Source organism: Epinephelus lanceolatus, chromosome 9, assembly GCF_041903045.1.
Source record: "Epinephelus lanceolatus isolate andai-2023 chromosome 9, ASM4190304v1, whole genome shotgun sequence".
In the NCBI taxonomy this organism is placed as follows: domain Eukaryota; kingdom Metazoa; phylum Chordata; class Actinopteri; order Perciformes; family Serranidae; genus Epinephelus; species Epinephelus lanceolatus.
In genome coordinates, this window is record NC_135742.1 from 1,739,845 (window position 1) to 1,763,610 (window position 23,766).

A 23,766-nucleotide genomic window follows, 5' to 3' on the forward strand; every position below is an offset into this window, starting at 1 on the left:
ATATATCTATATATCTATATATAGATATATATATCTATATATATACATGATTAATGTGCCCTAACGTGTCATTTATCATGTCAAAATATGGAAAAGTGGAACAGTTGGAGCCGCTTGTGTCATTTTGCTTTTTTGTGTTAAAGCAGGATTTTTTCCATCTCTGTACAAACAGAGACTCAGACATTCAGCTGGACTTTACTGATAATTAGCTAATGTTAGCATGTTAGCATGCTAATGTGCTAAACTAAGATGGTAAACATGCAGTGTGTCTCAAATACTCTCCAATACTTCTGTACTAAACACTTAATATTTTTAGTTCACACTGCATAGTACAAGAAAATGAAAAAGAAAATGTGCTACTGACACACTCATAAAGGTCCAAAAGTTGAGAGTGGAATAACGGACACTTCTCACCCTCGACGGTCCCCATCTTTGTGATGTAGCAAACTTCTGACATGGCGGCTGGAGACAACAAGGACTCTGTTAGTTCTACATGTATTTTGTACTAAAACTGTTGTTGAATAGAAGCCGTCAGTGATGTTTGTTGGGTCTGTAATGAATTGGTACTGCCAACAATGCTAATTATTTCTTTTCTTTGCTTAAATTATTGTTAGGTCAGGGTGAGGTCACTCTATAAGCCTTTCGGGTTTCCTACCTCACCTGCACATTTCCTTATCTTCCTCTCTACCAAAAGAGATATGTATATGTGTATTTGTTTTGTTTTATATTTATGTGCAAATAAATAAAAGTCTATAAAAAAGTCTAAAAAAAACAATCATGTGAGTGCTTAAGATAGCTAGCTAGTGAATGTTAGCATTCACTAGCTAGCTGTCTTGCTCGTAGATGCAGCGGCACATTTGAATTAGCATGACGTTGTGGCGTAAGTGTGGGTTCTGTGTGGGCGGAGACAGCTGTCAAATGTTGGCGATAATCCTCCACTGTCTGTTTGCAATTCAAAGTTTAAAAAGAAAACAAAGAAGAAGAAACTGTAGTCACTTCCAGTAAATGCAAAACAGCAGTGTGTGATTTGAGACAACACTACTCTGCTGAAATTAGTGCACTAACGTTACACAAGAAGTACATAGTGAACATAGTCTACTACACTGAAGTGGACTAACAGAAGTATGTGATTTGAGACTCACTCATGGTAAACATATTTTCTGCTAAACATCAGCATGTTAGCATTGTCACTGTGAACAGGTTAGCATGCTAATGTTAGCATTTAGCTCAAAGCACAACTGTGCCTAACTACAGCCAAACTATTACAGTAGCCATGTTTCCATCAGCCTGTTTAGATGCACATCTAGAAGTATCGCATCGGAAAATCAAGATGGAAACCCCAAAATTCGAATTAAAATCCCCTGATTCGCACAAACTAAAATACGCTCGCTTTAGCCGGGTTTTGGTTGATTAGAAAAAATGTTGATTGGCAAAACGGGGGATGGAAACAGTTATGTTCGAATTAAGTCTGACGTAGCGCACCTCTCTCCATGGTGATATCCACACTCCAGGTCGGGAAGGTGATAATGCATTTACAAGCTGGTTGCCAGCACCAGAAAATGTGGAAGAAGAAGAATGCAAGACTTGTTTTGTTTCCGGTTCTGCGGAAAACTCACACAAGTTCGTAGTTTTCACCAAAGTCCTTACATTTAATGGAAACACACAGGATTCATATTTCTTTTAATGCACATTTCCCAATGATTCCAATCACTTTTGGATGGAAACACAGCTTGTGAAAACTGGTGATTTTTATTGTATCATGAACTTTAGTAAACTTCGAGTGCCCAGATCTTCCTGATCATCACCCAGCTCACATTTTACTCTGGCTCTTGTAACGTTAATGTTACAGATACAGAATGTGCTTCTGAATTTTCATCATAATGCCTGCAGTGCCTCTACAGTCACAAAGAGTACAGAGGTGGATCAAGAAAGAAATCCCTCTCCATCTCTCTTTCTCTCAAACTCTATTCAAACTATAAAACTCGGCCGTGCTGATCAAATATAAACCAATGATTTTTCTCTCTTGCCTAATTCTTCATTAAAATGTCTTCAGAAATATATTTCAATGCACTCTTTAGCTGTAATAGCGAGAGCTTGTGAACAGGAAGTGGGCGCCATACTGTTTCCTGTTTTGTAAAAACGGAGACTGAAAAAAGTAGATTAAACAGTAAAACTAAGCAGCGCTGATCAAATTTAAATCAATATTCTGTTACTGAGTTCATATTTATATATTTAAATGTTTTCAGAAACATATCTAAGCTTACCGTTTAACTGTAATCAGATCGTTTGTTCCCAGCTGGCCGCCATTTTGTCTCGTGTGTTGAAAGCGTCACCACTAGCAGGAGAGTTTGTTCCGGTGCGGTGCAGGGCATTCTGGTAATTGTAGGTTTTTTCCCTCTTGAGCAAAAGACCAATTTTTTCTGTTTTCTCTGGTCATGTACAGAGTTGTGTGAAAGTTACTTTTGAAATGTTATAGATTAAGGATTACTGTCATTTATTCTCCCTCTCCACATTGTTTCCCCTCTGATGGATTATTTCTTTTTTTGTTGTTATTGTAATATTTTAATGTAATATTTTATTTATTGTTATTGTTGCTCTCTGTAAAGTGTCTTTGAGTATCCATAAAATCACGGTGTACATCCAATATACTATTATTATTATTATTATTATTATTACTAGTTATCGTGTTAAATATGTAATAAGTGATGTAACTATTTTGATTACTTTATCAAAGTAATGAAACTTATTACAATTCCTTTTTCATTGCTTTTTGAAACAAATGTTTTAAACTGAGCAATAAAGCTGAAAAATATACAGAAACAGACTTCATAAAAACAAGACATTCCTGCACAGTGTAAAGATGCAAAGCAACCTAACAAATGTTTAAAGTTTTTCCTGTAAGAGAATATATTCTGATGTAAATCATTATTTTTTATTGGTAACTGTCATGTAATTACATATTTTTCTCTCAGTAACTGTGACAAATTACAAATATATTTATTTTGTTATTTAATAACAACCCTTATTCCAAAAAAGTTGGGATGCTGTGAAAAAAATCTCTGTACTGTTTTCAGTAAAGTATAGGTCAAAGAGGATTTGCAAATAATTGCATCCTGTTTTTATTTACATCATAAACAACATGCCAACTTTTTGGAGGTGGGGTCGTACATAACTCTGTTACATGTAACCAGCTGCTCCCTAACATCGGTCATGCAGCACCAGGTTCAGAAGTATTTGTGTGTTTCTGCTGCAGACAGCCCAGTTTTATGCAAAGAACAGCAGTGAAATACTTTTTTAAATGTGTGACAGAAATACAGAAATGTTGACACGGTCTCCTCAAAGCAAATAGAAATGCTCTTTATTGTTACTCATGTTAATCATTCACGTCACCATTCATCTGTTACATCACCTGCATCCAGATATGAAAACAACAACAACAAGAATTATATCATCATTCAGTGGTTCAGTATGTACAGCAGCAGGGCGGCTTCACACGGGTGAGTCACCGCCAACGACCTCTGACGTCAATCTGACCTCCGTCTGAACTCAGTTTGACCTCAGTCTGACCTCGGCTTGACCTCAAAGCCCAAAGACACATCGGTTCAAACCCAGAGTAAAACTTCCTGTGTCGTTACTTAAATCTATTTAATTAAAGGTTAAATACAAATGTGACATCATCATTATGACATCATGCATGCAGCAGTGAAAATATCCCACACGTTGGCAGCGACACGCCTCCACGAAGTCGCCCTGCGTGTTAAAATAATTCAATAAAAAAGAAAAAAACACTTTAACATGTACAAAAAGAAAAAAATCATGGAACAATCTTTGTGTCATCATGGTGTTAGTCACAGCAACCCACTTCCTGTTTCTAACTACACACAACCAATCAGAACAAAGCGTAAATCCCCTCAGTATCATCAAACGGCGTCAGAATCATTCCTCAGAAATGAAAACAAAGAATAAAGGAAATCATCAACGTAAAGTGACCAATGCTCGCTCACTTCAACTCACAAGTCTTCTTCTACTCTTTTTTTTTTCTCCAGTCTTTTTTTTTTTTTTTTTCCACAGATACAGGAAGCGTGTGGTGGCGAGGCAGACGTGGCGTTGTGGTGTGTGATGCGGGATGTGGCAGCAGTGAGAGTGAATTCATTCTGACTCTACAGCTGCTGATTTAAAGGTGCTGCCACTCATTTCACCTTCAATAAATCACATTGATACAAAATCAATAACATGATAACTGTAAACACCTGACGACCAGCTGGACGAGACGCTGAACCTAAAGTTGTCTCGATGCATGCGGGGGTCAAATTCACTGCATTGGACAAAAGCATTGGTTAAATGAAGACAGCCTAGCTGCGAAGACAAATGCTCCACTGTTGGATGAGTCCCAGTTTTTATCAGAGGTGGGGTACCCTGGGTTGTTGACATGACGTTAGCTTAGTGCTGCAGCTAGCTTAGCATCAGTGCTAAGGAGGGCTAACAGCTTAAGGCTGCTGTCAGCCCTAGAGTGGTCTCCTCTGGTCTGAATCAGGGACTCATGTTGTTCCAAAGTTGTATAATTGCCTAGAGTTGGTTCGTGTTCTCACGGCAGCATTTACAAGAGGACCAGATCAAATGCCTTGTGTGAGAAAGCTGCTCTTGATTGGTCAGAATTTCCATGTGGGAAAAATCCAGGAAGTAAAGCAAACGTTGAAGAAGAGTACACTTGCAAGATAAATGTGACACTTTCTAATGTCACAATGGAGGGACAACTACGCAGGTTGATTTTAGCGCTGCTCATCGTGGACTATATTGCTGTCATTGTTCATTTTAGTCAAACCATACAGTTTGAAAACGAGGCGCGGCTCCAACTAGAAAACAATGTTTTGATGCATTGGATCTACATAGAGACGTTAACGTTTTTGCCCTCTCGTGTCAGATGGTTGTAATCTGTAATCTGTAATCTGTAATCCTCACCACTAGATGTCACTAAATCCTAAAACTAATTTATTGAGGAGGTCCAACAAACACTGACTTTCACCGGAGAGAGTGGTGTTCACATCCTGTATGATTGTAAAGCCAAACCCTGTTCTTTTTTCCTAAACCCAGCCATGTGCTTTTGTTGTACCAATGTAGTGCTTTTATTTTGAAAGAGACTGTATCAAACTGTACATTTCCTGTGAAAACAGAAGTGTATTTTGAAAACAGACAATGCATGTAACAGGCTGAAGTTGACACGGCGTCCCAGAACGTCAACAACCAACACACCCAGGGTACCTTGGACGTCATATGTGGACGTGGAAAGTCCATGACCAAACGTGGACATGTGACGAGGTCACAGTGAGGAAGTGATGTCAGCAACAGGAGGAGTGAAAACTGATGTAAAAGTGATTTTAAAATGTGGATCTCTTCTTCAGGTGATGGAGCCCAGCACTTGTCTCAGGTGTTCACAGGCGTCATACGAAGCCGACTGTATTAATTAGATTCATTAAAGATCAAATCCAACACGCTGCACCTTTAAATTGTCCGTTCAGATCAAAGTTCAATTTTAAACCAACGTCTGTTTTTAATTCACTGAAGGTGCTAAAGAAGTTAATTAATCTGTGTGTGTGCTGATGGATATTAATACTCTCTAAATACTTAACTGTGTGTACTAAAGTGTGTTCATGATGGAGATGTTCAGGTCACTCTGAGTTCAGCTGAACTCTGGTGTCGAGGTGAGAAATGTCCTCTGGTTATTTCCCATCATGCCTCAGTCCTCCTTTGGTTTGGAAACCTCAGAAAAAGTTTGTCCTTCTTGTCTCCGTCCGTCCGTCCGTCCGTCCGTCCGTCGTCTTCTTTTCTTTTCTCAACATTCATGGATTGATTTTACATTTTCATTTTAATAACAAACATGCCACTTCTCTATGTATTATCAAAAAATAGCTGCACATCATTTGGTCACTAAGCAACACTAAATGTCTACAACCTGCTTATTGGACAAACCAGAGCCGTGCAGAGGCAGGGTTAACGCAACGCTGCTCTCAGTCTCTGGTTTTAAGGTTTTCATTGTTCTTCTACACTGCAAAAAGTCTGTGTTTTTATAGATATATATATATATATCTGTGTGTGTGTACTGAGATAAAACAGGGCAGTGGCTTTTGCTGTATTAAAAAAGGAAAACCAATGAGGAGACAGTTTGATCAGAGCTGACGTGAGCTGAAGGTTTGATCTGCTGCACCCTGATATGAAGTTTGATTTCACTGAATCTTTCTCTGGAGTCTGAACCACCTTCAACCTGTCGTAGAAACTTCACCGCCTAAACTGAGCCAAACAAAGACTGTGACACCACAACATCCAACCAGTCTGTGACGGTCAAATGTGATGTTAGAAACACAACACTTGGTTTTATTTGCAGATAATTAGCCAGCATGCTAACATGCTAACTAAGATGGTGAACATTATACCTTGAAGTTTTTGGAGTCAGCTGTTGCAGCCGACAGAGTCTCTGTCAGTTGTTAAAACCCTGTAAAGACGAGAGCTTTGAAATCTCCAAATATATATTAAATTAAAACAAAAAGCTTAAAGTCCACGTCAGCTCATGTTCTGTCACATTTCAGTCCAGTCACCAGAAGAAAATGTTGACGTATGTTTCTGCAAACCAAGCATATGTTACATTTGTACGTGACACCTGGGCGAGACGCCTCTCAAGCTGCAGACCAACGTTTAAGCCAGTCATCTCTGTGTTTCCAGCCAGCTTAATGCCACAAAAAGGCCTTTGGTTTTTAGCATGACATCGCTGCATTTCCTGCCACCATAGTGCCATGAAGAGTGGTTGTTTTTATCAAGACATCACCGTGCTTCCTGTTGTCATAGTGCCACAAAAAGCGGTTGTTTTTACCAAGACATCGCTGCATTTCTCGCCAGAATAGTGCCACAAAAATAGGATACTGCCCCCCAAACCAGGTGTTTTAAGCCAAAACACAATCTTCTCCTGACCATAACCAAGTGGCTTTTGTGCCTGAACATAACTGCATGTGAACCACAGCATTGTTTCAGCGTATCCACTACATAATAGCGTACAAATGTATCTGTGGTTTACAGAAACATTTATTCTGCTGACTGGGTCGATTGCATCAGCATTTTAAAGGTTTTCCCTCCAAACCAAACTTTACTTTTTCAGTGACGTCCTGAAGCTGTGAGGAAAAGCAGAGAAAATCTAAAACATAAAAAGCTCTTCATCACAGGTCGGGACGTTGATGAAGGTAATAAGATAAATATATTTATCAGAGTTCAGCTCGTTATAAACATGTTCAGTGATTCGCTCCTGCTGCTGGTCGTGATGTTTAACATCAAACTCTGATCAAACTGTCTCCTTATTTTCTTCTTTTTAGGTGCTGGGAAACAAATGCTGTCGTTATGACATCATAGCTGGCTGAGCCAATAGGAACAATCCTTTGGAAAGATCGCTGACAGTCAGCGTCAGATCAGTGTTGAACTCTGACTCAGAGTCAGCAGGAATGTTTGATTTAAAGCCCGACTGCAGCCGAGAGCTGCGAGATAAAATATTCACTCCAGTCTGAAGGAAATTAATCTGTCAGGAGGCAAACAGCAGCTTCAGCTTCAAACTGCAGCTTCAGCTTCAGACTGCAGCTTCAAACAGCAGCTTCAGCTTCAAACTGCAGCTTCAGCTTCAGTTTCAGACTTTTGATGCTAAAGTTTGTGGGATTAACATGAAAGCTTCGGAGAGACTCCAGTGGGATCGCCAGCAGAATGAACTACATTTCCCAGAATTCCACCACCACAACCAAACAACTGTGCTTCAGCAGGTTAAATCTGGCTGCTCTTGTTTCACAGTTAAAAGCTTTCAGATGAATGATCTGACATCACGGGCCGGGTCACACCAGGAAATGACAATGAAAAACAGCTCAGCTCACTAACGGAGGTTGGCAGCAAGTTGATGCGACAAAATCCAAAATCTAAAGTTTGTACATAAATACAGTTCATCTTTATGGGTTCTACTGATGCTGAATTGAAGAATACTGTCGACATGTGACGTCTGTTATCTTGTGTTTCTAGAGTGATGCGTTTCTGCCGACAGTTAAGGAGTCGTTAGAGGCTGCAAACAGTGACCCTGCAAGATCCCTCGTCTCTGCTAAATCTAACACTGTGCGACTAAAACCTCAAGTTGTCCTAAGATACGAGAGGCTTTCACACTTTGGTGCATTTAGTCTTTTTAAAGTTGCAGTCTCTGAGCTCAGACACCTCCAGACTGTCGAAACAGTTTTAGAGCAGATTTACCTGTTAACGCTGACCAAACTAAAACTCAACGCAAAAAGATAAGTATGAATTTACTTCACTGATTGCAGCGATTTTATTAAAATGAAATGACTTAACGCTGGTGTGACCACGCCCCTTCACCTCCAGGTGAACCCACTGGAGTCCCTCTGCTCTCAGGTGGAGCTCTGATCAGAAGCCATTAAAGCTGGAGCTGCTCTGTGCTTGTTGACCTGCAGGTTGACTCTTTGTGCTAACTCGCTCTGCAGTTTGGTTTTTAACACATTTTCCACAGACGTTTAGAAACTGAAGCGTTTGGTTCTGCAGGAGCTGATGTGTGCAGCAGGAATCTAAACTCATTCAAACTCCACTGTGAATCAAACCTGACGGCTCACTGAGCGTCTGACTGTGATGATGAGGGTGGAGGCGGTGGCGGTGGCGGTGGCGGTGGCGGCGGTGATAATAATGAGTCCGTGTGGTTTCAGGGTCCTGCAGTGATCCAGGAAGAGCAGGGGGGTTGTGGGAGATGTGGTGCGTCAGAAGAGACAGACTTTCTTCTTCAGGTCGTTCCTCTTCCACAGAGAGAGGCTGTCGAACTCCTCGATGGACATCCCGAAAACACTGAAGAACTCCTCCTGAGAGAGGTGGCGCTGCGGTGCGGAGAGACAGAGACAGAGAGACAAAGACACAGACAGAGACAGAGACACAGACAGAGAGGGTCATTTAATCCCACTGAGACATTAGAAACATTTTTACATCCGACTGTGAGCTGAAATTTACCTCCAGCCTGGTTCTGTCCACACCTGGGGGCAGTTTGCTCCGCCCTCTGTGAGTCACCACCAGCACCTCATAGGGGCAAATCTACAGAGATCAATCAGTCAGTCAATCAATCAAGAGCTATAGTCAGGGTTCATTATAAGATAAAGCATTGAAAGAGAAAGCGATATTACATTAGCAGCTTCTTTGTTGAACTAAAGGACCAGTTCACCTTCATGTTCCAACAGTACTGTGATTAATGTGTGGTTGTGTTTAGGCATAAAAACCACTTGGTTATGGAGGAAAACGATCATCGTCTGGCAGGAAATGCAGCTGTGCCTCTGTAAAAACAACTACTTTTTGTGGTGCTATGACGGCAGGACACACAGCCATGTCTCTACAAAAAAACACTTCAGTTAAAAAATAAATAAAAGCGCCTTGGGTGGCACTACCCCGGCAGTAAACGCAGCAATGTCTGGGGAAAAACAACTGCTTTTTGTGGCAGTATGACGGCAGGAAATACAGTGATGTCTCTGTTTGTCATGGCATTATCTGACAGGAAACATGGTGATGTCCCAGTAAAACTAAAAGGCTTTTGGTGCCACTGTCCCAAAAGGAAATGCAGCAGTGTCTCTGTAAAATCAAAATTGTGTGTGGCTCTATCATGACAGTAAATGCAGCAATGTCTTGGGAAAAACAACCGTTTTTTGTGGCACTATCCTCACAGGAAACGCAGCTGCATCTCTAAAAAAAAAAAAGCCTTCTTGTGGCACTATGACGGCAGGAAAAACAGCAATGTCTTAGTGAAACAACTGGTTTTCGTGGCGCTATCCTCACAGGAAAAACACAGTGATGTCTGGGAAAAAAATCAGTTGCATAATGGATTAAAAACATCTTCTTTCTGTGGCAGAAAAAACATCACCGCTGCGCAAAAACCACCCAAGTTTGGTGGCTCTAAAGCGTCTGGAAACACGACAATGACTGTTTAAAAATATCAGGTTTTGCTGTCTGTTGGTCTCCATCAAAGGCGGACAGATTGGCGAGCATGTTGCCTAACTGTCACTTTTCTAACAGTCTCCATTGTTCTGTGTGAAGACAAAACGTCCTCCATGTGCAGGTGTTTGCTTTGTTTGACTTTGGGTGAACTGACCCTTTAAATGTAATTATCAGTGAAGATCACGGGGACATAATGTGAAATATCACGCACATAATCACAAACATGTCATGTACACTGACCTGTGCCTCATACGTCTGTCTGATCCTCACTGTCTTTATCATCATATTTTATATTTATATCTGCATTATTTCTTTATTTGTCTGTATCAACGGCTGCACGTTTATGTCACGTTAAAACAAACAGTGTTGTCACCTTGTGATCCAACATGCTGGGCAGAGAGTTCCCTCGGTCCATCCTGGAGTCTCCGTTCTGACACAAACACATGTTATCATCAGTATAATAACCAGCGTCAGTGACACAGACTCTTATTGATGATCTGAAAATGTCTCAACACAAAGAAACAATCAGACTGTACCTGAAGATCTGCAGGAAGAGACGGAGAGAGGGAGGAAAATATTATTTACAATCGATAATAATAATGTTGATAATAATAATAATGATAATAATAATGTTGATAATAATAATAATGATAATAATCTGTGCTGATATGACAACAACAATATTACTGATGTGATGAATATTGATCACGTACCTGCAGGAGTTTTCTCCGAGGAGCTGAACTCTGCCGACTGCAGCTGAAAACAAACACAAACATGTCAGACATCAACGTCAGCATCAGTAAACTCTGCTCTGATTGGACGATTCTGTGGAGCAGCACTCACCCTGGACAGGCCGCTCTTAGAGGATGCTGGGAAATACACCGACTTGGTTGCGTTGGACCCTGAAGACGAGGAGGGAAATGACATCAGTTCATTGATTCCTCTCAGAACAGATCAGGTTTGATTTCTCAGTTTCTAAGAACATGTTGAAGCTGACACACATGTAGAGTCACTTATTCTACTTTAGATATTATTAGTCACATATGAAGCTGTTTTATTTCTTTAAAACGTCGTTCATTGAGTTATAAATATCATTATGTTCAGACACATAAATAAAATAAAATAAAATTAAATAAAATAAAATTAAATATATTATTGAATGTTGCCTGTATTCATCCTGACCACTAGGTGTCCCCACAGCTGTTTTCTCTTGAGTATTTCTATTTCAGAGTATTTCGTACTGTGTAAATGTGTGTGTGTGTGTGTGTGTGTGTGTGTGTGTACCTGTGTGTTGGCTGCGGTCGGGCAGCGATCGAGTTTTCCTCCTCAGAGGAGCAGATTTCTCCAGCTCCTCCTTCAGGATGATTTTTCCCAGATTAGACTGAATCTGCAGAAACATGATGAACTCAATATCAACACACGAGAACAATTAAAGACACATAAATAAATAAATAAATATATAAATAATATGCTATAACACATAATCATATATGTTGTGATGAGCTTGAGCACCTTGTTGAGTTCCTGTTTCTGAAGAGCTCTGAGTCCCCACAGCTCGTCATCCAGCTCTCCATCCTCCTCCTCATCTTCATCCCTCTCATCCTTCTTCCTCCACTCCTTCTCTAGAGGGAGGAGAGGAAAGGAGACAAGGACAGAGGAAAAGGGAGATGGGAGACAAGGACGGAGGAAACAAGGAGAGAGAGGAGAGGAAACAGTGTGAGAGAAGAGAAGAGAAGAGAAGAGAAGAGAAGAGGGGAGAAGAGGGGAGAAGGAGAGGAGAGGAAACAAGGAGAGAAATGAGGAAACAAGGAGAGGAGAGGAAACAAGGAGAGAGGAGAGGAAAGGAGACAAGGATAAAGGAGTGGAAACAAGGAGAGAGAAAAGGAGACAATGTAAGAAGAGAGAAAACAAAAACAGAAGAGAGAGACCAGGAGACAAGGACAGAGGAAACAAGGAGAGAGGGGAGAAGAAACAGTGTGAGAGAAGAGGAAACAAGGAGAGAGGAGAGTAAACAAGAAGAGGAAACAAGGAGAGAGAAGAGGAGACAATGTAAGAAGAGAGAAAACAAAAACAGAAGAGAGAGAGACCAGGAGACAAGGACAGAGGAAAAGGGAGATGGGAGACAAGGAGGGAGGAAACAAGGAGGGAGAGGAGAGGAAACAGTGTGAGAGTAGAGGAGAGGACACAAGGGGAGGAAACACAAAGAGAGAAAAGAGGAAACAAGGAGAGGAGTGGAAACAAGGAGAGAGGAGAGGAAACAAGGACAAATAGTAAAGGAATTACGAGAGAAAAGGAACAAGGATAGAGGAGGAGAGGAAATAAGGAGAGGAAACAAGGACAGAGGAGGAGAAGAATGAAGTATAGAAGAAAGGAAAGGAGACAAGGATAGAGGAGTGGAAACAAGGAGAGAGGAGAGGAGACAAGAAGAGGAAACAAGGACAAATAAAGGAATTACGGGAGAGAAGGAACAAGGATAGAGGAGGAGAGGAAATAAGGAGAGGAAACAAGGAGAGAGGAGAGGAAAGGAGACAAGGACAGAGGAAAAGGGAGATGGGAGACAAGGAGGGAGGAAACAAGGAGAGAGAGGAAAGGAAACAGTGTGAGAGAAGAGAAGAGGGGAGAAGGAGAGGAAACACAAAGAGAGAAAAGAGGAAACAAGGAGAGGAGAGGAAACAAGGAGAGAGGAGAGGAAAGGAGACAAGGATAGAGGAGTGGAAACAAGGAGAGAGAAGAGGAGACAATGTAAGAAGAGAGAAAACAAAAGTAGAAGAGAGAGACCAGGAGACAAGGATAGAGGAAAAGGGAGATGGGAGACAAGGAGGGAGGAAACAAGGAGAGAGAGGAGAGGAAACAGTGTGAGAGTAGAGGAGAGGACACAAGGGGAGGAAACACAAAGAGAGAAAAGAGGAAACAAGGAGAGAGGAGAGGAAAATAGGATAGAGAAGAGGAAACAAGTGTAGAGGAGAGGAAACAAGGAGAGAGGAGAGGAAACAAGGACAAATAGTAAAGGAATTACGAGAGAAAAGGAACAAGGATAGAGGAGGAGAGGAAACAGTGTGAGAGTAGAGGACACAAGGGGAGGAAACACAAAGAGAAAAGAGGAAACAATGAGAGGAGAGGAAACAAGGAGAGAGGAGAGGAAAATAGGATAGAGAAGAGGAAACAAGGAGAGAGGAGAGGAAACAAGGAGAGGAGAGGAAACAAGGAGAGAGGAGAGGAAAATAGGATAGAGAAGAGGAAACAAGGAGAGAGGAGAGGAAACAAGGACAAATAGTAAAGGAATTACGAGAGAAAAGGAACAAGGATAGAGGAGGAGAGGAAATAAGGAGAGGAAACAAGGACAGAGGAGGAGAAGAAAGAAGTATAGAGGAAAGGAAAGGAGACAAGGATAGAGGAGTGGAAACAAGGAGAGAGGAGAGGAGACAAGAAGAGGAAACAAGGACAAATAAAGGAATTACGGGAGAGAAGGAACAAGGATAGAGGAGGAGAGGAAATAAGGAGAGGAAACAAGGAGAGAGGAGGAGAAGGGACAAGGACAGAAGAGAGAAGACAAGGATAGAGGGTGAGAGGAAATAAGGATAGATGAAGAGAGGAAACAAGAGGAGAGACAGTGAAGTAAAAGGAAACGAGAGGAAAGGAAACAAGGGGAGAGGAAAGGTGAATATTCAGATGAACACATGAAGCATGTCTCTGTTTTTACTGTATCCTGAACACAGCAGGAGGTGTGTTTCAGTGTGTGTGTGTGTGTGTGTGTGTGTGTGTGTGTGTGTGTGTGTGTGTGTGTGTCCGGGCCGTACCAATCACAGCCAGTGAGGGGGGGCAGGGCCAGTGCTCGGTCTCGATCTTGGAGGGCTGGTTCGGGTCCGGAGGCTGAGCTGCTGGAAACTTTGAGGACTCAATGATCAAATCCACGATGTGTTTCCCCTGAGGGAGCTGAGAGGACACACACGCTTCTGTACACAGCACACACACACACACACACACACACACACACACACACACACACACACAGAGCATGTTAAAGCTGATTAAAATCATGCTGACGATGTTCAGATCTGTTCTGACCGTGTGTCTCCAGATGTCTGGAAGGTTTAAATGCAGTACTTGTACTTCACAGTGTGGTGTCAGTATTTCCTCCACTGTCTAAAAAGCTCATAGTTACACACATGTTGAAATGAAAAACACTTGTCACATGTTCTGATCCTGTGTCTCTGAGTTATTGGTTCACTTATCTTTGTTACCTGCTGAATATGTGTCACGCGCTGTTTTTGTTTTTTGAGTATGAATGTGTTTACTGACGCTCTGAGGGACAAAAACATCATCAGATGGTTTTAAACTGCACCTTGTTTGTAGATGGGAGGCTTCTTATAGATGTTGGTGCCATTTTCTGAAAGAGAGAGACGAAGAAGTTCAGACAGAGGAAGACGAAACACATCAGCCACTTTATAACACAGATATAAAACACAGATGTTTAATACTCTTAGAACTCTGTTCTGTTGCCCATCGGCCTGAACACACACTGATACGTCTATAACTACAGCCAGATTAGATCAAACATTAAAGGTCCAGTGTGTCAGATTGGGGAGATTTAGTGGCGTCTTGTCCCAGTATACAAGCACGGGAGGGGAATCCATTTATTGAGCCAAGTATGTGCGACTCCTCTACGATAGGTGGAGATATGCCCCCTTTCAGCTTGTTAGTATTGGACCTTTTTCCTGTTGACCTATTACATCACAGACCAAACAATGGACAAACAAGTTAGCTACGGTTAGCTAGCAGCTAACTGCTACCATGGTGGACAACTTTACAGCTCTGTACATTTGGTCCGTCCAAAAAGTCACGGCTCTGGATGTAGATTTCTCCATGTTGTTACCGGCTTCTTCTTCTCTTACACATTTAATGCTATTGGACTTCCGGGTCAAAGCCCGGGGCGGAAACTGTGGAGCATGCTCAGAGCGCCTCGGCCAGTTTGGCTCTGATTGACTGTATACATGCAGGAGTCACGTGATCTGGGTGTGTTAGTCCCACTGTGACACATTCACTGCAGGACCATTTCACTCACACTGACATGTTCACAGGGATTTTAAAAGTCGCACTGACAATCAATGAGACTTTTAAAATACATTTAAACATGTTAGTTTTTATATTATATTCAGTTTCTGACATTATATCCGCCTGAATCCGACACACTGGAGCTTTAAATATATCGTGTCACTCCTGACGCTGTGTCAGCGCGGCTCTGGTGATTAAAGGAGACAGAGACGTGAGAGTAATAAATTAAAAGTCGTTACCCGGCCTGTGGAAGTGCTGCATGGTGCTCTTGGTGCTGGAGATGTGTGTGTGTGGTGTGTTTGGTGTGTTTGGTGTGGGCGGTGTGTGTGTGCTGTGTGTTCTGCTGGTCTGGATGGTGGAACAAGGGGAGGAGCCTCCGGGAGAACGGTTCTCCAGCCACTCCCTGGACTCCTTCTGGAAACACAGAGGAGGAACACCACAGTCAGACAGACAGACAGACAGACAGGTGGACAGCTGAAGGCTTTGTGTTTTAAAGTTTGTTTGGCTTGTTCAGGCCTCGTCTGTATGTACACAGATATTTTTGCAAATGAATATTTTCCTCGATGTTTCAGCCTTTTGTCCACGCAGTTTTTTTCGGTCTCTTAAACTGAGATATGTTAAAACACCTTCTAAAGGCCCTGACACACCAAGCTGACGGTCGGCTGTCGACCAAAGTCGGGCCGTTGGTGAGCGTCTGTCGCCCTAGTTTTTGCAGCGTGTCCCACCGTCGGCACTTTGGTGTCGGCGGCTTTCCGGCTGATTGAGCATGTTGAATCTGCGGCGGAGCTTGTCGGTGAGAGAGATCACTCTGATTGGCTGTTCAGGTTTTATTTCCTCGCCCCTGTAGCGAGTGAATCTGCCTGTAGTGAAACCGGGGCTAACCGGTGCTTCCTCCTCAGGCTCCACTTCACTCAGCTGCCCCACAGACCCGCTGCTTCTTCACACTTTAACCTGAATAACAAACCGGAGCTAGCTGGGAGCGGCTAGCGGAGCGTTAGCCGCAGCATGACCGGAGGGAAGCACAGCCAGTTAGCCTCCGCTAGCCTCTGAGCTAGCCCCGGCTCTCCGTTTGGATCCAACCGGAGCACCGAGCCCTGGTTTGTTATTCAGGTTAAAGTGGGAAGAAGCAGCGGGTTTATCGGGCAGCTGAGTGAAGTGGAGCCTGCGGAGGAAACACCGGGACCGTCTGGATGTAATAGTCCGTGGAGGTGCTGCGGTGCTCGGCTGCACAGATAGGAAACCCCTCGGCTGACAGGATGTACCACTCTCTCACTCCGCTCTCTCTCACACAGGTGCAGAACGTACGTGCTACTTGGCCGTCGGATGTAGTCCGTGTAGTGTGTTCAAATGCAACTGACACAGGGCGACGTGAGGCGACGTAGACGACGCAACAGTTGGCTTTCGTCGCCGCTAGTTCTTTGATGTCGGTTTGGTGTGTCAGCACCTTAAGGTGCAAGTTTATTAAATTAATTTTTCCAAAAACAGTTTCTGTTGTTTCAGGTAGTTTTTATCACGCTGCTGCACTGTGTACCCCAGTCTGCTAACTCAACTTAAAATTTTTCTTGAACAGTTCCAACATATCTGCCACATGATAATCTACTGATTTAACGTATCTGTCGTTTTTCAGGAACTTACAAGGCCGATATTTGTCTGTAATATGGGTAACTGGAGCTCATTTTGCTGCTGCAGTGAAAATTCTTGAACATAAACCATCACAGTGGTGGTGTGTGTGTGTGTGTGGGGGGGGGGGTCTTACCTCTGGGGAGGCAGGAGGAGAGATGGAGCGAGGAGACAAGGACCTCTGAGGAGGAAACATAAAGATAGATTAGAAACACTCAAACATACATAGCTTTAGAGGAGAGAGGAGGAAGATGCTCCAAACAAACAAACAAACCAGGAAGGAGAAGTGCATCAGCAGAGTTCAGATCTGTTTAAGAAATACACTAAGGAAAAAACAACTTGGTTTGGTTCAGAGGATATCCTCGAAAATGTTTGTTTCTTTCTTCTCTTAACCAGTGTTTGATATGTGTTTAAGTGCAGCTGCTCTTAAAGTTCAAAAAATACTTATCAGTTTGTTGAGAAACAAAAGAAAGACGCAGTATTGAGTGAAACAGGCTGTAATGTACCCTGCAGTGATGTGAGCCCTCTAACAGTGTTTGTTTTGTCACTGACAGGCTCAGACTGTTATTCCAAGTGTCTGACAGCATTATGAAAGGATCCCTACAGAGATAGAGCTTTGTGTTTAACCAGAAACAGCCCTGAAATCACATGCTGCCTCTATACACACTAACATGACTGTTTATCTAAATAGAGTCTGGTGGGTTTGGTGACGGTGATTTCAGGGCTGTTTTTGGTTAAACACAAAGCTCTATCTCTGTAGGGATCCTTTCATGATGCTGTCAGACACTTGGAATAACAGTCTGATCCTGTCAGTGACAGAAACAAACACTGACGGTGTTACAGAGTGGAGACATCACAGCCTGATGTGACTGCCTGAACACACGCGGGGTGTAAAATGGACCACAGGACGGTGAGGACCAAAAAATGTCCTTGCTGTGTCCTCCAGACTCAGACAAACATGTATGTTGGCTTTATACACACACACACACACACACACACACACACACTGGGTCTCAGCTGTGGTGACGAGCTGTCTGGTCTCTAAGCAGCAGATTGATGTCTCGTGTCGCAGCCAGATGAACAGCTAACCAACCGACAAACTAACCGACTGTCGGAGCGGCCGCACCGCCTGCTTCTCTAACTTCACTTTGTCTGCTGAGCTCTACGTTTCTCTTATTATCACTAAATCTCATGCTCACACTCAGATCAACAACATGTCAGTCCGTCTCTCAGTATTTCCTGACTTCCTGTCTGTGTATCTCAGCTCTGAGCCTGTTTGTTCCTACTGAGGATTTAAATCACCTGCTCGCTGTCGTTTTTTATCATCAAATAGTGACTTTGTTTGGGACTATTTTCAGTGGCGGATTAATCCACATCTGGTGATGTAGTGAGTATTTGTGTCAGCAGGGTGGTGTGTGTGGGACTGAGTCAAAATAAACTACAAAATACAGATTATAGCTGCAACCAACACGGCAGCTGGTGGGACACTGTGCATTTCTGTGACACTTCCTGCACGGAGCGCTTTGTGCTGGAAATGACAAATTGTGTAATGTTGTGTTCACATGAATTTGAACTCTAGAATAGTTTGTATTGACTCACTTCATACACGCGAATAAATCGCGCCATGTGTCTGTAAAATCACTGAAACTGTAAAGACTATGTGTTGGACCCAGATGTGCTGTTCAGTGACAACTCAAAAGACTGTCCTGCCCAAATCTGAAGCTGATCCAGTGAAATTTTGAGGTGGAGTACGATGCCTGGAAGTCAAATGAAAAGTACATTCAAAATGGCTGACTTCCTGTTTAGGGTACAGCTCCAAGAGGCTTTTTGGAACTTCTTGACATGTTACATGAGCCTGCCAGTTTTCCTTCCTCCAGATGAAACATACCGTTGAAATTTTCTATCAGACCTGAACACGATTTTTGTTCTGGTGCAAAGTATGAGAGTGTTGAGCACCTTTAGCTCCTCAAATATTGAGGATTTGAAAATGATTTTTTTAATCAAATAATAATAGTGGAGTGATGTCAGGTGCTGGAGCCTGATCGTCACCTCCAATGGGCTGTAGCTGTAGTGCGGCTGGTAGATCATCAGATCTGGTCTCTCTATGTCCAGGATGGCTTTGTCTCTGGGTAACGCTGCCAAGTCCTTATAGCCGATGACCCCGTCCTCCACCCTGGCCTGGACAGACAGACAGACAGACAGAGATGGGGGGAGACACAGATTACAGATTACTGCCTCAAGATTAATCTGAAGGAAATATAACTTCATCTGTGTGTGTGTGTGTGTGTGTGTGTGTGTGTGTGTGTTTCTCACCACGATGGCGGCGGCGGGGGATCCCGGGACGCTCGACCCTCTCAGCGACAACACGCTCCCTGGAGACGTCTGAGCCAGCTGCTGCTCACACACACACACATGCAGAGGTCAGAGGTCAAACACAAACTGATATTCAGCCTAACAGAAGACGACTTCAGCTAATGAAGAAATTGATGACCATCATTTAGGTTTCTGCTCAGTGATGTCATCACTCACAGGTCTCTTAAAGGGACAGTTCGCCCCAAAATTAAAAATACATATTTTATTTATGCAAAGCAGCTGAACTGGGGTTTGTCGTTATGACACGTTCAGTCAGACTCAAAGCTGTTGAGAGACTCTTCCAGTATATGATGACATATTATTCATTTGTACCCTAATGTCCCAAATCCATACACCCCTCAGACCCTCACTCAGAGTGATGATGACAAATATTCAAATCAAATCAACGAGACACACATATAAATTATAACAGTAATAAGATAAGGGAACAAATAAATAAAATAAAATAGATAAAAAGTAAATATAAAATAAAATGATGAGGCTTTAAACCTTCGTCTTGATGCTTGTGGTGTTTCATATAAAACACTTTGAGCTGCCTCGCCGCTGAAATGTGCTTTACAAATAAACTTGTCTTCCCTCAAAGACAGGACGCACACATGTGACATCATCACACCTCCATGACATCACCGTGTGTTATAATGACACAGTGACCATCCCAGTACTGAGCACACCCCCTCTGAAGGAGCGCTGCAAACCTTCAGTGTCAGTATCTCCCTCTGTGCTCTCACTTTAAAGAGTTCGGACTGATTCTGTCTGACATCACAGAGACGAGGACGCAGTGTTTACCTTGGGCATCATCCTGACTGCTGATTGGTCAGATCCTGAGAGACACACAGACATGACATGTAATTATATTACAGATAAATGTGTGACAGTATTTATTTTACAGTAAACTGAAGAAAACAACTGTCAAACAGACGTGGTCTAAAGGTTCAGGTTCAGGTGTGGGCTGAGGCCTGTGGTAGTGAGGGTTAGGGTAAGGTACATGCTCGTGTGTGTGTGTGTGTGTGTGTGTGTGGCTTGTGAGTCAGCTGGAAAACAGAAATCTGCTGCAGAAGCTTTCTATGATGGAGAGCAGCCAGACCAGAGCCGTACACACACCAGAGTTCAGTCGATGGCATCCACAGTTACAGTCAGAGGTTGGGACTAAAATCATCTCTCAGATGCATCGTGATGCGGACGTTAACGATTCGACATCAGTTCACAAACGTCAATAATCGATTATGTAAATATTTGTTCATAACATGATGTTGACGGAACAAAAGAGATCGAACTCAGGTGTGAAGTCAGCGTAGTGGTAACATGGACTAAATCATCTTCACAAAGACAGCAGCTGCAGCTTGTTTTAAACATTCATTCATTCATTCATTCATTCATTCATTCATCAGTGCAGTTAACTTGTTAAAATACAAAGGATGCAGATCGTATATCATTGAATAAAAGGTGCATTGCAAACTGTTTCAGAGGAAATATTACAGCAGGCTGTGCAAACACTGGAGCCTACGCAGGTGTGTGTATGTCCCGTATATGTATATATCCAATAATGGACAAGCGAGAGTGTCCACAGATCCAATCTGACTGGCGCCCCCTGGTTCAACAGTGAGGTAATGCAGGTAGGCTGAAGGGGAGGGGGACCTGGACAAGAGCCACACTGTATGCAACTAAAATGATCTGTTAATTTAATTATGGATCACCAAAAAACGAGAAAAATAAATCGTGTTGAAATCAAACATCGTGATGCATCAATAGTCTTTTTATTATTGAATTGTTGCCCTCTGAATCGTAATCGGATCATGAGGTGCCTGGAGATTCCCTCCCCGAGTGGAGATACGACGTCCAAGGTGCCCTGCGTCTGCTGGTTCTTGACGTTCTGGGACGCCGTGTCAACTTCAGCCTGTTACATGCTGGCAATTAACTTTTTTCCTTCAACACACACACGTGGTTACGTTTAACCAACACACACACGTGGTTATGTTTAGCCAACACACACACGTGGTTACGTTTAACCAACACACACACGTGGTTACGTTTAGCCAGCACACACACGTGGTTACGTTTAGCCAACACACACGTGGTTACGTTTAGTCAACACACACACACGTGGTTACGTTTAGCCAACACACACACACGTGGTTACGTTTAGCCAACACACACGTGGTTACGTTTAGTCAACACACACACGTGGTTACGTTTAGCCAACACACACACACGTGGTTACGTTTAGCCAACACACACACACGTGGTTACGTTTAGTCAACACACACACGTGGTTACGTTTAGCCAACACACACACACGTGGTTACGTTTAGCCAACACACACGTGGTTACGTTTAGTCAACACACACACGTGGTTACGTTTAGCCAACACACACACATGGTTATGTTTAGCCAACACATACACACGTGGTTACGTTTAGCCAAAACACACACACGTGGTTATGTTTAGCCAACACACACAAGTGGTTACGTTTAGCCAACACACACACATGGTTACGTTTAGCCAACACACACACGTGGTTACGTTTAGCCAACACACACACACGTGGTTACGTTTAGCCAACACACACACGTGGTTACGTTTAGCCAACACACACACATGGTTATGTTTAGCCAACACACACAAGTGGTTACGTTTAGGCAACACACACACATGGTTACGTTTAGCCAACACACACACACGTGGTTACGTTTAGCCAACACACACACGTGGTTACGTTTAGCCAACACACACACATGGTTACGTTTAGCCAACACACACAAGTGGTTATGTTTAGCCAACACACACACGGTTACGTTTAGCCAACACACACACACGTGGTTACGTTTAGCCAACACACACACACGTGGTTACGTTTAGTCAACACACACACACGTGGTTACGTTTAGCCAACACACACACACGTGGTTACGTTTAGCCAACACACACACGTGGTTACGTTTAGCCAACACACACACACGTGGTTACGTTTAGCCAACACACACACGTGGTTACGTTTAGCCAACACACACACACGTGGTTACGTTTAGCCAACACACACACATGGTTACGTTTAGCCAACACACACACATGGTTATGTTTAGCCAACACACACAAGTGGTTATGTTTAGCCAACACACACACGGTTACGTTTAGCCAACACACACACACGTGGTTACGTTTAGTCAACACACACACGTGGTTGGGTTTAGGACAAAGAACAGGGTTTGGCTTTACAGTCTTACAGGAAGTGAACACCGGCCTCTCTGATGAAAGTCGGCGGTTGTTGGACCCATCCACCTCGTGTCCTGCCCGCCCTACTCACACTTTTGTCGCCTCAACTTTGATTGATGTCCCGCCATGTTTCCCCGGGACCTGGCACCATTACACAATAGTGGTGACTGGCTGCATATCATGCTGACATGAAAGGGCGGCTTTGTTCACCGGTGTCTGACGCTGGAAGTCACTGCCCACGCATTAGTATTCGACAACTTTGGAGTGAGACCAGGTTGACGAGCGATGATGCAACAGCATAACAAGCCACGCTGATGACGAGTCACTGTTGAAGAGTTGCTCAAGCGCTTGTTGACGTCGTGGTCACAGGCTTGTGTGTTTCTGCTACCTGTCATGAAGCACCTCGACTTAACGTCAAGTTTTTATTTGGTCAAAAAAGTATCTCTACAGTCCGTCAGTATCTGAGTCCCATTCTAACGTCACATTTCACCGCCCCGTTGTATCGTTGTATACTACCATAATGTCAGCTAACAAAAGCTAAATGACACAGGACCACAGCTGGAAACAAGAACACATGATTGGTTGATGCTTCGCTGCGTCATTGGAACGCTGGAAAAACTTGAGGCCAGCTCAACTTTTGTTTGCACTGCGTCATACGTGTCAGAAGCAACAAGTGTCAGACATCACTCTGTCAGTGAAAATGACCTGTAGCCTGTTGAGGCGCCGCTCGTCGTGTGAATGCAGAATAACTGACGGCGTGTTTATGGTGTGACTGATGTGAACCTCAGACCGTTGACTCGACTCTCAGTATAAACGGCTCTGCTGCAGCTGCTGCGCTGACAGCGCTGCATTGTGTGAAGTGACGGACAAACACAAAGAGATCATTCCAGAGTCCACAGCTTTGTCCAACACACACACACACACACACACACATGGCAGTCTGGGTAACATGCGGTCAGTGATGGGGAACACCCTGAAACACACACTCACAATGACATACAGTGTGTGTGTGTGTGTGTGTGTGTGTACCTCAGGGAGAATAGGGGATCATGTCTGTATGTGTTTGTCTTCAGGGCTCTGCAGCCCGATCAATACCTGAAACACAAACAGAGACAAACAGTTATTAACATTATTTACATTTAATCAGAGGATAAATTCACTGATTTTAACGAGTCGTCAGGAACTAAAGAAAATTTAAACAAAACATAAGAACAAAAAAAGTCATAATAAAAATAATAAACTTTAAAATAAATCTGTGATTTCATCTGCACAACAGGTAAATAAAAAATAAGATAAATCAATTAGAATAATAAAATAAACAATAATTTTCAGACTAAATAACAAAGCACTGAGTCTACATGTAAACAAACAACATGAAGGCAAACACAATGAAAAACAACATAATAAGGCAGGAAACAAACTGTTAATGAAACACACATCACAGCACACACTGTGGAATTTAGAAAAATACTTTTATAAAAGCTTAATTTCTAAATTTATTCTCACATAAAAAAAAAAAA

At 42.8% G+C, this 23,766-nt stretch overlaps 1 protein-coding gene across 1 annotated transcript in view; it reads right to left on the minus strand.

Annotated features, from left to right (window-relative positions):
- Positions 1-8,638: 8,638 nt before the first annotated feature.
- The window catches only part of LOC117252650 (dematin-like), a 38,815-nt gene continuing 23,687 nt past the window's right edge, over positions 8,639-23,766 (minus strand). The window contains exons 2-17 of the mRNA XM_033619698.2: positions 23,276-23,341; positions 19,822-19,856; positions 18,976-19,056; positions 18,712-18,840; positions 16,799-16,843; positions 15,282-15,456; positions 14,333-14,377; positions 13,788-13,943; positions 11,503-11,612; positions 11,275-11,377; positions 10,834-10,892; positions 10,704-10,746; positions 10,527-10,534; positions 10,364-10,420; positions 9,019-9,099; positions 8,639-8,888 (exon numbers count right to left, since the gene is read on the minus strand). Of these exons, the coding sequence (XP_033475589.1) occupies positions 8,775-8,888; positions 9,019-9,099; positions 10,364-10,420; positions 10,527-10,534; positions 10,704-10,746; positions 10,834-10,892; positions 11,275-11,377; positions 11,503-11,612; positions 13,788-13,943; positions 14,333-14,377; positions 15,282-15,456; positions 16,799-16,843; positions 18,712-18,840; positions 18,976-19,056; positions 19,822-19,833 (1,218 nt within the window). The 5' untranslated portion in view covers positions 19,834-19,856; positions 23,276-23,341 and the 3' untranslated portion in view covers positions 8,639-8,774. The remainder of the gene's footprint in view (positions 8,889-9,018; positions 9,100-10,363; positions 10,421-10,526; positions 10,535-10,703; positions 10,747-10,833; positions 10,893-11,274; positions 11,378-11,502; positions 11,613-13,787; positions 13,944-14,332; positions 14,378-15,281; positions 15,457-16,798; positions 16,844-18,711; positions 18,841-18,975; positions 19,057-19,821; positions 19,857-23,275; positions 23,342-23,766) is intronic.